The 14,612-nt window shown below is 37.8% G+C and overlaps 1 protein-coding gene across 1 annotated transcript; it reads left to right on the forward strand.

The window, feature by feature from the left end:
• Window positions 1–5,343: 5,343 nt before the first annotated feature.
• Window positions 5,344–11,792, forward strand: LOC144649508 (uncharacterized). The gene is made up of 5 exons (XM_078509014.1): window positions 5,344–5,446; window positions 8,683–8,874; window positions 9,736–9,901; window positions 10,146–10,178; window positions 11,375–11,792. The coding sequence occupies exons 2-5, from the start codon at window positions 8,692–8,694 to the stop codon at window positions 11,623–11,625; spliced, it is 633 nt and encodes a 210-aa protein (XP_078365140.1). The 5' UTR covers window positions 5,344–5,446; window positions 8,683–8,691; the 3' UTR covers window positions 11,626–11,792.
• The last annotated feature ends 2,820 nt before the right edge of the window (window positions 11,793–14,612 follow it).

Genomic DNA, 14,612 nt, shown 5'->3' on the forward strand with positions numbered 1-14,612 from the left:
TGAGTACAATTCACACAAATGAAGTCATAAAAAGAAACGTTCAGTACAGAAAACAAGCCAAAACGTAACGTATTTACCATTCCATAGGAAAAGAACGAAAATGCATTAAGCTACAGGCGTTTTATGAGTGGGATTACGTGAAAAGCAATGGCGTCACGCCACAACGTCTCAAGCGTGACAAAATGGACGCGGCGTGACAAACGGGCAGTTAATAACAGACTATTTCTAACGACTGTTTCTGTGTACTAAATAGGACTTTTCTCTCTCAATTCGCACTAGTTACCCTTAGTTGTCTGCTACAACTTTGAATTAGCGTAAACACTGTGATTCTGAACGATTAACAAGATAATTTTTAGTGATTTGAACGGTTAACACACGGTTAACACCGGTTAACAGCTATTAATAAAAGATACCTTGACATCTTCTATTCTTTACAAAAGACTTGCCGTTAACCGTTGAAAACCTTTGTTAACCGTAGTTTTTCGCTTCGTTTATGTCTAGCATTCAAAGTTAATCGACTGTCGCAAAAATTCATCTATTGAATTCTAAATTCAAGGGGAGAAACAACATTTCGAAAATTGCGGGATTTAGTGTTAAGATCCTGCGGGTTAGCGCGGGATATTGGAACGTGACCCCTAATACCTGGCTATTTTTAAATGACCTATTATTGCAAAATGTCCTCTCTATATAATTTAGAACTGGATTCTTTGGTTAAATACTTTTTAAATGATTAGAACACGTCCAATGGTCTTCAAAAGCGCTTGCCCTACTCATAGTAGCATATTCGACCGCCCTAGGAAAGAACATGCGTGCGCCATTGACCTGAGAAGTCTCTTTTTTCCCTGTAAAATTTAAGTGACCAATATTTTGGAGACGTAAATTATTTTTACAAAAGCAACTCGAAGAGTTTTAATTATATATGGGTCCTTAGCTCACCGAAATATCGCAATTCCTCAAAATTCATGAAAAAGCCGTTTACACAATCTTGGACAAAACTTGTTGACACATACGCATTTCACGCATTTTTCGCAAATGACTCGACTTGCAAGCGGGTTAAAATATCTTATCCCCCTTCCCCCCTACTCAATGTTGTTTCTTGTGGTTTGCGGCTCCACAGGCTTTGTTTTAAAAACACTAAAGCATTACCAACATTGAAATGGGGGGAAGGGGGGTAGCAAAACTGAACTCCGTTGGCCATGACGAGCTTAGTCCTCGAAAAAAAATTATGCAAATTAGATCTTAATCCCCTTAGTGGAGAATATTTCTCCATTAAGGGGATTAAGATCGGTAACATAAGATCGTAGTTCGCACGTTAAACTGCCGCAATGTACAGTGAGGTGTCAGTCATAACAGCCGCGGCTTCTCTGTGGAGAAAGAAAAAGCAAATATTTTAGCCGGATTTGGGTTTTGATGTTCATGTCTTAAAACAGCTCAATAAAATTTCAATCGCGGATTGAAAAAAAAACGCAAGATAAATATTGAACTAACCAACGAAGCAAGAAAGAAAAATTTAGCGCGAGGTTAATATTCTGCCCACAGATAACAAGAGCTCAGTAAAGAACTCAGCTCACTACCCCAGTAAGACAGAATAATTTAGCGCGAGGTTATATTCTGCCCACAGATAACAAGAGCTCAGTAAAGAACTCACTACCCCAGTAAGACAGAATAATTTAGCGCGAGGTTAATATTCTGCCCACAGATAACAAGAGCTCAGTAAAGAACTTAGCTCACTACCCCAGTAAGACAGAATAATTTAGCGCGAGGTTATATTCTGCCCACAGATAACAAGAGCTCAGTAAAGAACTCACTACCCCAGTAAGACAGAATAATTTAGCGCGAGGTTAATATTCTGCCCACAGATAACAAGAGCTCAGTAAAGAACTTAGCTCACTACCCCAGTAAGACAGAATAATTTAGCGCGAGGTTATATTCTGCCCACAGATAACAAGAGCTCAGTAAAGAACTCAGCTCACTACCCCAGTAAGACAGAATAATTTAATTAGCGCGAGGTTATATTCTGCCCACAGATAACAAGAGCTCAGTAAAGAACTCAGCTCACTACCCCAGTAAGACAGAATAATTTGGCGCGAGGTTATATTCTGCCCACAGATAACAAGAGCTCAGTAAAGAACTCACCACCCAAGTAAGACAGAAAAAATTAGCGCGAGGTTAGTAGAGCGAAATAAGTCAGCGCGCGATTAGCCAGGTTTAAGCACCGCAAGCTGATTATTATTACAGCGCTTGACATAAGCGACCGTAGTGAAACTGAAAACCCAAGCTCAAGTTTATATTCCACAAATAAAAAAATACAACTTACCATTGTGCTGCGGTGTTTGTCTTGCTTCTATCTTGGATGAACGGCGGCGAGCCGCGCTGCTTGCGAATTGCGTTACCTCGTATTTCCCGCCAGAATAAATTAACCCGGCAACTGTAACCATTAGACGAAAATGCCGAATCTCTTTTCGTTTATTAGACGAAACCCTTGCACAATCTTGCATGGCTTTCCTGTTTCGCATTCACCCATACGAGTGTTGCAATGTAGCGAGGAACATGTCACAAAAATGCGATAAAAACACTTTTAAAATTGGTAACAATGCTACTCAATTCATGTCGTGAAGCCTGCAACAATCGACTCCTTGAACGAGCCCCAATCTTCATACATTCAACTTGTTTCCGCGGGAAAATTACTGTTGATCTCGCTTTTACCGATATTATTTTCGTTGACTCGCTTTTACATTTGTAACTTACCACAGTCCACTTATGCTTTCGGCTGTCCGTCGGATATCCAATGTCGTATAACTGATACAAAAACACATAAACGCCGACTCAAAGTTGACCGTGTTGCCCGGAAAACTTATGAAACATTTATCATCGATTTAAGGTCGCAAACGATGCCGATATCGACAATTTAGCAAATAATATTCTTAAAGAAGATCCACCGGCACGTTTCAAAACCGCGAAAGCAGAAACTGCGTGACACAAGAAACAGATCACGTACATATAACTAGGACCGGTTTCATTTCACATTTCCTGGCATGCGGTGACAAGTTATGTACAAGATTAAAAGACCTCCTGGACAGAATTTTTTTTGAGGGCTAAGCTCGTCATGAAAAAGGTGGAAATTTGTTAAGTGTTTCAACAGTTTTGTCCAAGATTGTAGCTAGCTAATGAATGATTGGATGTAATAGCTAGTAGCTAGCTAACTCAATAACTGACTAAATGTCTCTCTGCCTGTCTGACAAATAATTTATTATATTTACAAATAATACCCCTGCACTAAATATTTCCAAAGCAAAAGCAATAAATCAAAATCTGTCATTGGCAACAGAAACAAGCTTTATTTTCACTAAAGAAGTCATCATAACAAGAAATAAATAAATTTTCAACGAAAAAAACCAACAATGCCTTACAATTACTGCATTTGGCTGTGTGACTGAAACCAGATGAAACCCAAATTGCATATTATGCTTTCAATTAGGTTACTCAACACACTGTATTATACAGTCGACTCGACTCCCGATAACTCAAACCTTCAAGAGAAATTGAAAAAGGTTCGAGTTATCGGGAGTTGAGAACAAATGACCGGAAATAAAGAAAAATGTTTTCCTATTCATGGGGGTACATCTTAATCAAATTTAATTATTACAGATAGGGAAGTCGAGTGAAAATAAAATAATACGTCACTAAATTACTGTATAGATTGAGAAGCAACACTTTGTGAAAACCAGCGGAACCTGACCTGAACTGACACTTTTTGTGTAATGTAAAAGAAGGGAAAAAGTTCACACGGCTGCTTCAAATAATTTAATGTTTCGGACTACAGTGCACTGTTTGTTTTGACTTGTCACGCATTGGCAGACATGGTTCGAGTTATCGAGGGTAAAATTATATAGAACATGACCTGAAGGGAAACAAAAATTGCTTCGGGTTATCGCGACGTTCGAGTTATCGAAGGGTTCGAGTTACCGAGGGTAAAATTAAGGTAAATGTATGACGGAAATCCAGGGGAAATCGATTTAGTCGATTTTGGTTTGAGTTAAAGCGAAGTTCGAGTTAGCGAGGGTTCGAGTTATCGGGAGTCGACTGTATGGCGAACTGCTCAAAAATTGCAACAAAAAAAAAGTCCATGCACGAAATTACAAATCTTACCAGCGTTTAATCGGAAGCGCAAAACGCAAGGGATGGTGTCGAGGAGCGAGAGAAGCTTGACTTCGGGGCGGAGCCTCTGGATCCCCGTATAAAACTTTTTTGGGTACCCCCACCCGGGCAAATAAGGGCGAAGAACTACATGCCCATATCATTTATCTGTAATAAAATAATTTTATACATATAAAAAATTTAGGGCGAAGAACTACCTGCCCATATCATTTATCTGTAATAAAACAATTTCATATACATATTATTTTCTCTTGACCATGCCTATTAGTGGTTTTAGTGTTTTCTTTACCTACGGACCACAAAGAACTAACAAAAACAAATCATGCCATTAACTTAAATTAGATCGACGAGTAAAACATTTTGTCGGCACTTAAAAGTTGGCGAGCATCAATGAGAGCATGCCAGAGTTTAAAGCTAAACGGTGATTTTACTGAATTGAGCAGCAAGGGCGTCTTTCCACGATATAAAGACAGGGACGTAGCTACCTGTATACGTACATATGCACGTGCGTCATGATCTGTAAAAGTTGAAAATAGAGACTTTTGAAGAAGGAAATAAACAGGAATATATATACAGATGTAATACAAAATCCGTGATACATGTTCATAGACATGGAAAGAATTGAAATGAACTTTAGATTAGGTCATTATAATCTGACTTCACTTGGACGAAAAAAAAAAACATAAGGTTAGCTCTGCGGTTATAACGAGACGCCGGCTGAATATTTATGAAATTGTTGCTATTTCATATCAAAAGATAACGCTTTCAACATAACCTCGCCATAACACTCACATCGTAAACAAAATTTAAACAAAAAAAGAGAAGATTCTTGTGATATGGAGAATTGTGCGTACCTCTTGAAAAATCCTGGCTACGCTCCTGGCATCGCGTATGGTAAATTTTGGAAAATAAAATTAAAAAGAGTAAAATGAAAGTTCGTATAGTGTAATCCTCCTGGTTTGGTACTGAGTAGTTCTGAGAAGAACCGTTGTTGGTGGCTGACGTTTTGAGAAATTGAGCTATACAAACTACTGGTGCTCCTGGGTTTTTAACCATTTACTACGAAAAAAAAAGATAGGATTCGATAGCGCGACCACGGCACCGGCGCGTCGCATTGACAGCGCTCACTTATCAACAGTTTGGTTGTTATGTGTTGTAAAGAATGCACCCTTTGAATATTTATCCCTAGGCTCTCATAAATACAACTTAGAAATCTATTGAAAGCGTGAATCACACATCACACCCGTAAAATCCACTATACAGACAGAGAACTGTTAGAGGAAGACTGGTAAGTTTACAGTTTTGACGCCGTTATATGAAAGGGTACCGGTTGATATCAAAATTTTAAAACAATGAAAACCATACAGACATTATACTATTACTTCCTAAGCTAAAGCTTAGGTTGCACTCGGGGCCAACATGCACAGGCGCATACTGTCGGAACCAAGCGAATATCACATCCTCTTGTCATAACTCATCTGGTTTCCGTAGCATGAAGCGACCAGGAGTATTGCTGCTCGCCCTGAATGAGAAACTGAGTAGTCCATCGCAGGTTTAGCTCTCAGCATTTTGCTAGGTTTGCCAAACAGATCGCCGCTCAGTGATTTTTGGTAGACCTCCTCTAAGGTGGAAGGAATCGTGGGAGTGAAATGTCTGAGCCAAGACTACATTCGGTTTTGTGCTTTTTATTTCTTTCGCTAGAAGGAGAAAAACATATCCAGAATAATTGGTTTCCTCTTTAGTGAGCAAGCCGTTTGTCTTCGCAAGCAGTTCTCTATCATGACATGGTAAACCTAGCCTTTCCAAACATGTTTACCGCCAAAAGATTGAGTAGTTATCTTCAACCACAATAAAACTTAAAGAGGTAAATTACGCCACTGAAATTTGTAGAAATCTTTGCAGTCGAATAGTAAAATTGCAAAGTCAAGTGGAAACCAGTGATTGATATTAAATTATGAGTGTTAGGCGAACGATTTACGACACTAATTGAAACGTAGCTAACGGATAGATTTAAACGACCAAAGTCTCCTAATAAAAGCTAACTGATACCATAGCTTATGTCGAAACGGACAATTATATAAAATAAGTTGAAATTTGCATGAAATTGTTTACATTATCATGGTTGTAACTTCCCTTGAATGCAAGTTATAAAATTACAAGAACATCATTATTCGTGACTTATCCCACCGTCGCTGTAGAAATATTTGATTCGAGAGCTATTCTAAACGCCTTATATTTGCATAGCGCCATATGTATCAAAAGGTGCATATATAAAGTTTAATTATTGTTGTACATAGTGCATACTGAGAAATATTCTTTATGAAAAAGCACTGCTCTTGTTCGCTGAATATACGACGTGCAAAGCTTCTATAGTGCGCTCTAGGCTATCGGAGGCTTTGGTTGACGAAGTAATTATTTTTTTCCTCGCCAGACATTTTAAGCATATATTATGTGAGGTATAGGATGGGCATCTAAATTTGCTTCTCGTCAGCAATTATTAGCTAGGTGTTGAAATATCGGCGTTTTAAGTGAGGTCCGATTTGCATTTTATTTTTTGGACTGGACCTCTCTTGCGCTGTATGTTGCAATGAATCAAGGTGCATGTTTTTCACTGGAGAGCTCTTCAGGTTTGAAATGCGTAGTTGTACTAATTGTAATGTAGCTAACAGAAAATAAAAATTACTTAAAAATGAAGTCTGCTACCTTAGCGTATCATATCAAGTTGAAACGGACAATATAAGAAAAGGTTTAAATTTGAATGCAATTGTTTATATTGCGTGTGTCTAACCTAATTTGAATGCAAGTTATAAAATTACGTTGCGCAGCATGTTTTCTTTTCCTCTTCGAACATTTTAAGGCAGTTGCCTTTAATAAGAAAAGTATAAAATAGTCATCTATATTTGCTTGAACCTTGGTAATTATTTGCTAAGTATCGAAATCTTGGCTTTTTTAAAGGAATTCTCCGGCGAACTTTCTTAGAGCTCTTTAGCTTCTTATGCAAATTACCCATTTCAGATGATTCGAAGTTTCCTTTTCCATCACGTTTGAATTTGAAAGAAATGATTCCCAAGGGAAACAACATATGTTCTGAAATGGGACAACAACCAAATGAAGCTAAATAGGTCTTTAAGCGCGTTCTGCAATTTTCAGAATAAACACGGTGGGCACAAAGTGACCCAAAAACGCTCACCTTCATTCATCTTTTTCGTTTTTGATACTGGCTACCTGAAAGTTTGCATAAATATAGAACTCGTCATTCTGAAAAATCGTATGTTTTTTGTTTTTCGAATTTCGAATTTTTTGACGGGAAAATGACGTCACAAAGTTGAAGCCAAAATTTTTTTTAATTAATGTGGAACATTTTATGACAGTTTCTGAAAGAACTTGTCGCAAAGATCCTAAAATTGAAAAAAATTCTGAAATACGTCAATCCAAGCCAAAGTTATGGTGCATTGAAGTTTGAGTTTTCCGCCATTTTGAGCTATTTTTAGTAACAAAATGGCGGGAAATTCAAACTTCAATTAGCGATAACTTTTGATTAGATTGACATATCTCAGAATTGTTTTCAGTTTCAAGATCTTTGCGACAAGTTCTTTCAGAAACTGTCAAAAAATAGTCCATACTAATTTAAAAAAAATTTGGCGCCAACTTTGTGACGTCATTTTCCCGCCAAAAAATTCGAAATTCGAAAAACAAAAAACATACGATTTTTCAGAATGACGAGTTCTATATTTATGCAAAATTTCAGGTAACCAGTATCAAAAACGAAAAAGATGAAGGAAGGTGAGCGTTTTGGGGTCACTTTGTGCCCGCCGTGAAAAATAAATCTGGCTTTTCGGAGTTTTAGCTTGAGTTATAAGTGTTTATTTTGCAATGACTGAAGTTTTAACTTTACCGAATTTAATGGCTTTTCCCTCATATTGTAGCCAATTCAAGTGAGCCGATGTATTGCGATATGGGATAAAAATCTTTTTCCTTATCTTATATTAAATTAGAGTCGATCATTTCAATATAGGATACTGGAATAAAGAGCTTTTTCCCTGAGCCGAGATCTACTGCGATATAAGAATATTAAATTTAAAAGCGTTCTCTTGTTTCGTCAACGGCGCAGGCTTTTACTTATACTGAGCAGATCTGTATTTCGATATAGCAAAAAACATTTTAATATATATACAAAAAGAATAACGGAGTAACGGCGATTTAACTGAAATGGGTGATTATTCTCGGTCTCAGAGAATATGGCTTTGAAGCTTTTTTAGTCTTGAAGCTTAGCTATGAAGCTTTATGAGTCTCGGATTCAGATTATTAGACAGATAGCTACATAAATTCCGGTTGTAAGCATCCCCGCTTACCGTATCACACCTTCCAGTTATAAGCTCATCTTATCTTTTTAACGGGCCTTACCACTTATCACTGTAACAGGCCCGCGCATAAGATAATCACCAGTTTAAAACTTGCATCCACTCTCGACGAACCTTTTGCCATAACGCACGTTGCATATTTTTCTTTTTTTTATTCTTTCAGCCAGTCAAAATGCGTCCACTAATGATTTTGCTCATCGCGTACACCACTTTGACAAGCTCCTATGTCAGTGCAGCTGACGTGGAACACCCTGCAGCTTATGACAGAGTCGTTGAATGCATTTCACTTGGTACTCATGCTGACCGCCCAGACGAACATCCACCAGTGGCAACCGCAATCTGTCATGCTTTTAAGGTTTGAGTCTAACTTTTCAGGCACATGAAAAAGTCTGATCAATCCTTGATGTACTCTTGCTACATTATGCAGTGACGCTGTTCCATTTCTATCAAGATGAATTATTGATTTAATTTCCCAGTGTCATTACAGTGAAGCCCCAAAAACGTTCTCCATTATAACGAAGTCCCCGTTAAAACGCACGATATCCCTTGGCCCGACCAAAATTACTGTAACAGTATGGACCAAACCTCCGTTTTAACGAACGTCGATATACTGAATGAAATTCCCGTTATAACAAACACAATCGAGTAGCACTGAGGGTGAATGCAAAGCAGATCAACAGAGACGAAAATGCTTTAATACTGTTTTATTCCATTTTTAAAGACTAAAATGGCTCATTGTAGCTCAGTGAGTTGCATGCATTGGTGCCAAAATGGCGTCAAAATTTAACAGAATGCACTACCTTTAACTAGCTATTTTGGATTTCAAATTTACACAGCTATCAGAAAGTTGCCGCAATAGATTTTTATAAAACACAAATAATGAACTGAGCAAAAAATGAAAATTTTCGTGAAACGAATATTAGCAAAATCATTGATCATCAATGTGCTTTGAATATAAACCAGTAAAACCCAAAAATGTGTGTAGAACAAACCTGTAAAGACATGATTGCCCCCCCCCCCCCCTAAAAATGCAAAGTAACTTAAGGAAAAGCTTGGCACACCGAAAATGTTCATGCAAAAAATGTCATGAAAAAATGTGAATTGTTACTCGTCGAATATCTGTGAAGTTACCGTGGTTTAATATTGGGCTCCTGTATGGTTATAGTGGATTTAATTGCGCGTTCTAAATAACTTCTGTATTTATTTTTGCAACTAGGCCATGTATCCTTGCCTTACAAAGCCGTTTAGTTCTGCAGGGAGCACTAAAATCTTGGACTTCTACCGAGCTTATCAGTTGCAGCGTGTCTTCCTCGCCAATAAGGTGAACATGTGCGGCGAAACACTTGCTTACTCGGAGTTGAAAAAGCTGGTCGACGAATCTGGTGAGAATATATATGCAAGGCGCTTTTGATATAGCTGAAATTCAGTTTGATGAACAGAAGCAAACGTGATTTAATTCCAGGTCAACTTTACGTGCAATGAGATAAACTGAAAATGGGTTTGACTTTGTTCTCATATCAAGCCCTTGTTGTTGCCTGCATAAAGAATAATTCACCAAAACTAAGGCGCTCTTCGCATTTCTTAGCAATTAGTACCATACAATAGACTAATTTTTTTCTCTTTCAGATATAATGAAGAAAGAACATTTGTCAAGTATTGGTAAGTTTGCAAAGTTTTGTAAGAATTGTAACTGGATTTCCGAACATAAGTATAGAGAGTGACTTTTCAGTGCAGAGTTTCGAATTTAAATTTATACACAGTTCCTGTCTTAACTGAAAACCTAATTCGAGAAATTTTAGGTGAAAAACGGTCAGTTTACAACCTGGGACGAGAATCAAATAACGCATACCCTTTTATTTGAGCGAGCGCTCTTGTTACGTAATGCATTACGTGCGATAAAGAAACACAAAATAAGAACTCTTTTGTCGATAGTGTGTCCAGCTTGCTTGTCATATTATTTTCTGTCCAAGCTATAATTCAATACATGTGCGCGATTTAAGTTCTGAAACGTGTTTTTGTTTCTTTCAACCCTTTGATTGGCTGTTGCTAGTTTATGGGTTTTTATTTTCTTCAAGCCTCAACGAATCAGAGACGTACCATAGACTAGCTGTCCCTCTATTTTCTTAGTCCGCCGAGCGTGATGCGAAATAAAGCGCTGGTGGAAAAGTGGGCACGGCTATTTTGTCCAAGCGTTTTATTTCGTTTCACGTTCGACGGAAAAGACAACACAGAGACCTACCTTAAGGTTACTATTGTAAGCGGCTACTAATTTTAGCGATTTTAGCGAGTTGGGCCAAAATCGCTAAATTTTGTACGCCCGCTAGAGGAATACAAAATTAAATATAGTGGCCCTGTTCAACTATATGACAATGTCAGAAGGTAGAGTAACAATTAAGAAGGGTTGGGAGAGAGCTGGGATCGCTGGCATCGTGGAGAATATGACTGATTTCCCTGACGAGGACCTAACATTTGCAATTCACTTTGTTCTTTCTGACAATGATAATGTTCGTTCAATTTTAAGTGACTTCGTTCTAGCTATAAATAAAATTGTTTTTTTTTTTAATTTTTGGAAAATCGCTAAATTTATTAGTCGCTAAAACTTGCGCAGAAAAAAACCCTTCAATTATATATAATTAGCAGTCGCTTAAAATAATAACCTTAAGGTATGTGAAACTGCGTTATTAGCGTTTTATACCCTACATCGAATTGCAGATGTCTGTCTCGAGGATCAGACGTACATCTACCCCTCAGCTGGCTAGCCGATATATTCAATAAATATAATCAATACCTTATGTTACACACTGAGTCGTGTGTTACAAAACAAAGTCTAACTAATCAACTAACTAATCTTGCAGAAAATGACGAATACAAGCCATGCGAGGGTGAAATCAGCATGAGATGCTTCACAGCCGCCAACAAGGCCTGGGATTCTCATTCCAATGACCTTCAAGTGTTCCTTGCTTACATCGATTGCTATGGAGAAGAGTCAGCAAAATGCCCCTTTCCCATTGCACAGCACATGAACGCCATTATACAGGCTTTCAAGAAGCACCTGAAGGAAAAATATGGTCTGTTGGGCGGAATGGTCGAACAGATCAAACAGTAGATAGGCTGCTTATCTTAAGAACTTAACAAGGGCAATAAGTGTAAATGTAATGCATAAAAATAAACGCTTGGGAACTGCTGTTTGGGCCAGGTCTGCATCTCATTTATTCAACAGTGTCATGTATCAGAATATTTAATCAGTGAAATAAATAACCGCAATTAAAGGTATTTATGATGTTGGTTTGTTTGAAATTACCTTTATATTAATAAAACAAGGAAGAAGAAAAAAGTGAAATTATCAGTGGCGGATACAGGGGAGGAGCGCAGGGTCCCTTTTGTGCTCCTTCCCCAATGGAGGCCTAACCCTTACTGCGCTTCACCTCCCTTCATCCTCCTCCTTTTTTTAAGCAAGAAAGAGCCCGTCTTCACTTCGCATCGTTTCTTTTCAAGGACTTCTGAGTACGCTAATCTGAATCACCATTTTCAGTACAGTGCGTCTGTTTACTTAGAGATCCCAAATGACTTCAAAATGCAATAAGAATAAAAAGGTGGGCTATCTAATAAGCTAGCGTTAAAAGTCCAATAGGCCGGACTTGACACTGCTTTTGCTTCTAATGTTATTAAAATGGACCATGCTTGTAGAATGATCACTTACCATCCCGAAAATCCAACTACGAGCTTTTTAACTGCAACAACTTTAATATACGCTATTGGAGCTGGAATTACCGCGGCTGCTGGCACCAGACTTACCCTCCAATGGATCCTCGTTAAAGTTGTACTCATTCCGACTGCAAGACTTGGAAAGGCCCTGTATTGTTATTTCTTGTCACTACCTCCCTGGGTCAGGATTGGGTAATTTGCGCGTCTGCTGCCTTCCTTGGATGTGATTGCCGTTTCGCAGGCTCCCTCTCTGGAATCCAACTCTAATTCTCCGCCACCCGTTGCAACCATGGTAAGCCACTACCTTACCATCGACAGTTGATAGGGAAGACATCGGAATGAAACATCGCCAGCGCAAGGCCGTGTGATTCGATCAGTTACAAGAGCATTTCGCGGAATGATTGTATTCCAATAATTGTTCTACCGTCTTATCAAATACATCTTGCTGGTGACCAGATCATGTTTTCTTTAAAAACCAAAAAATTCGTCACTTTAAGCTACTATATATCATGCGAGTAGTTCGGTATTAATATTCACTTGTGTAATTAAAAATATACCGCTAAAGTCTTATATATGCTTTAGTGGTACGCACCACATGTTCCGGTAAAATAATTCTTCTGACTTCTCTTATTTAACTGAATTGCACTTTATTAAAAGTTCCATTGATGTAAATCGTTTTTTTATTACTTTGTTTTGGTAAAAAAATTACAAATGAACATGATAAAGTGCTCAATTCGCGTCCGAAAAGGAGCACAAAGGACTATAAGGAAAACTCATTTCCGTTGCTGCCCACCACTGGTTTAAATTGTTTGCAAAACATCACAAAGAGTTCAATAGATGCAAATATTGTACTACCCAAGCCACTGAATAGAAAATGACAAGTTTTTTCAAGTTTTTTAGTGCCCTTTGGGATAGAATCAATATTAGTAATCAACGTTCACTCACCAGAGACAACTGGAAAAACACAACCTTCAAGCTTTTCTTTCCGGTCGAGGACACCTCTTGGTTGGGGAGTCTCGCTGTTTCAGAACATGCAGTTGCTCGCAATTAAGCAACTACCATCACAACATCACTATAAATCAATTCACTTATCTTAATTCACAAAACGTGCCAATTAATTCTTAGCCCGTCGTGGTTGTTATGAATATCGTCGTAGAATTTCAGCACCAACTACCGTGAGAGCATTTCGCTGGATTGTATCCCAATAACTGTTCCATATTTTTATTAATACGTACATTCTGCTGTTGTGATGAAATAATGCTCTTTTATCAGCCGAAAAAATCGTCACTTTATATCAGGCGAGTAAATCGGTATTCACTTGTAATTAAAAATCCCGTAAACATACACCTGATTGAAGAAACGTTGACCTATAGGAACCATAATCCATAAATGATGCGACCTAAATGTTTATTGGCAAATCGGGAAAATAATCACCGTCTGTGACAAAATCAACATGATAATAAGACATCAGGTTGTAAAAATCATGCCCTTTAAGCACGCAGAGAAAGAAAATATCTTGATTTTAAATTAAAAGAAAAAATAAGCTCAACAATGCTGCATACGTATACCCAGAATACCACTGGCTATCGTTCATGGTTTTTGCTTTTCACTTGGTCAACGTTTTTTCTTCTTTACGTGTTAATATTATAGTTGCACGCACGGTACCACAAAGTTCATTAAAATTAATCGACTTTTTTAATTAAAATGAGTTGCACCTTTTCAAAATTTCAAGTTATGCCAAACGTTTTTTTTTTTTTAATTCTTATCTTCTGGGCAGATATTACAACTCACGGTTCTCTTTGCGAAATAACCAGAATTAATACTTTTAAGCTCAAAACTATTTTAGCGGTAGAGTATATACTCAATGAATTAAAAATAACTAGAATAAACACTTTTTAGCTTAAAACTATTTTAGCGGTAGTTAATTCGCTTTATAAATTAAAAAAATTTATGCTTAATTCGGGTTTAAAAAAAGCACCAAAGGAAAACACATTTGCGTGGCTGCACACGTCTCTCAATCGATTTTGCTTGCATAATGTCTCGACGAATTCAATAGATGCAAAGATTAAACTATCTAAGGCACTGAATAGAGAAGGACAAGATTTTTTAAGTTTTTTCTAGAGCCCTGGCGGGTAGAATCAATATTAGCAATCAACCTTCACTCATGAGAGCCAACTGGAAAAACACTTCAATTCGAAGCTTTTCTTTTCGGTCGAGGACACCTTTTCATCTGTTAGCACTGTGTGATCAAAACATTATTAGGTTTACTCGACAAAAATTGTTCAGTGTGCTTATGACTAGACAGCGCTAGGTTCTTTTGGTGAATAGCTTTTCATTGTAGAACCAGCTTCAGCAAACGGGGACAGATGCTCAAATTGCCGGCGTGAA

This window comes from Oculina patagonica, chromosome 1 (assembly GCF_052425735.1).
Source record: "Oculina patagonica isolate OP01 chromosome 1, crgOcupat, whole genome shotgun sequence".
In the NCBI taxonomy this organism is placed as follows: domain Eukaryota; kingdom Metazoa; phylum Cnidaria; class Anthozoa; order Scleractinia; family Oculinidae; genus Oculina; species Oculina patagonica.

Excerpts from the sequence above, each read along its gene's own strand:
- LOC144649508 (XM_078509014.1), top strand. The coding sequence starts at position 8,692 with ATGCGTCCACTAATGATTTTGCTCATCGCGTACACCACTTTGACAAGC. Across the intron at positions 8,875-9,735 it reads CAATCTGTCATGCTTTTAAG|GCCATGTATCCTTGCCTTAC; the intron begins GTTTGAGTCTAA and ends TTTTGCAACTAG. Across the intron at positions 9,902-10,145 it reads AAAGCTGGTCGACGAATCTG|ATATAATGAAGAAAGAACAT; the intron begins GTGAGAATATAT and ends TTTCTCTTTCAG.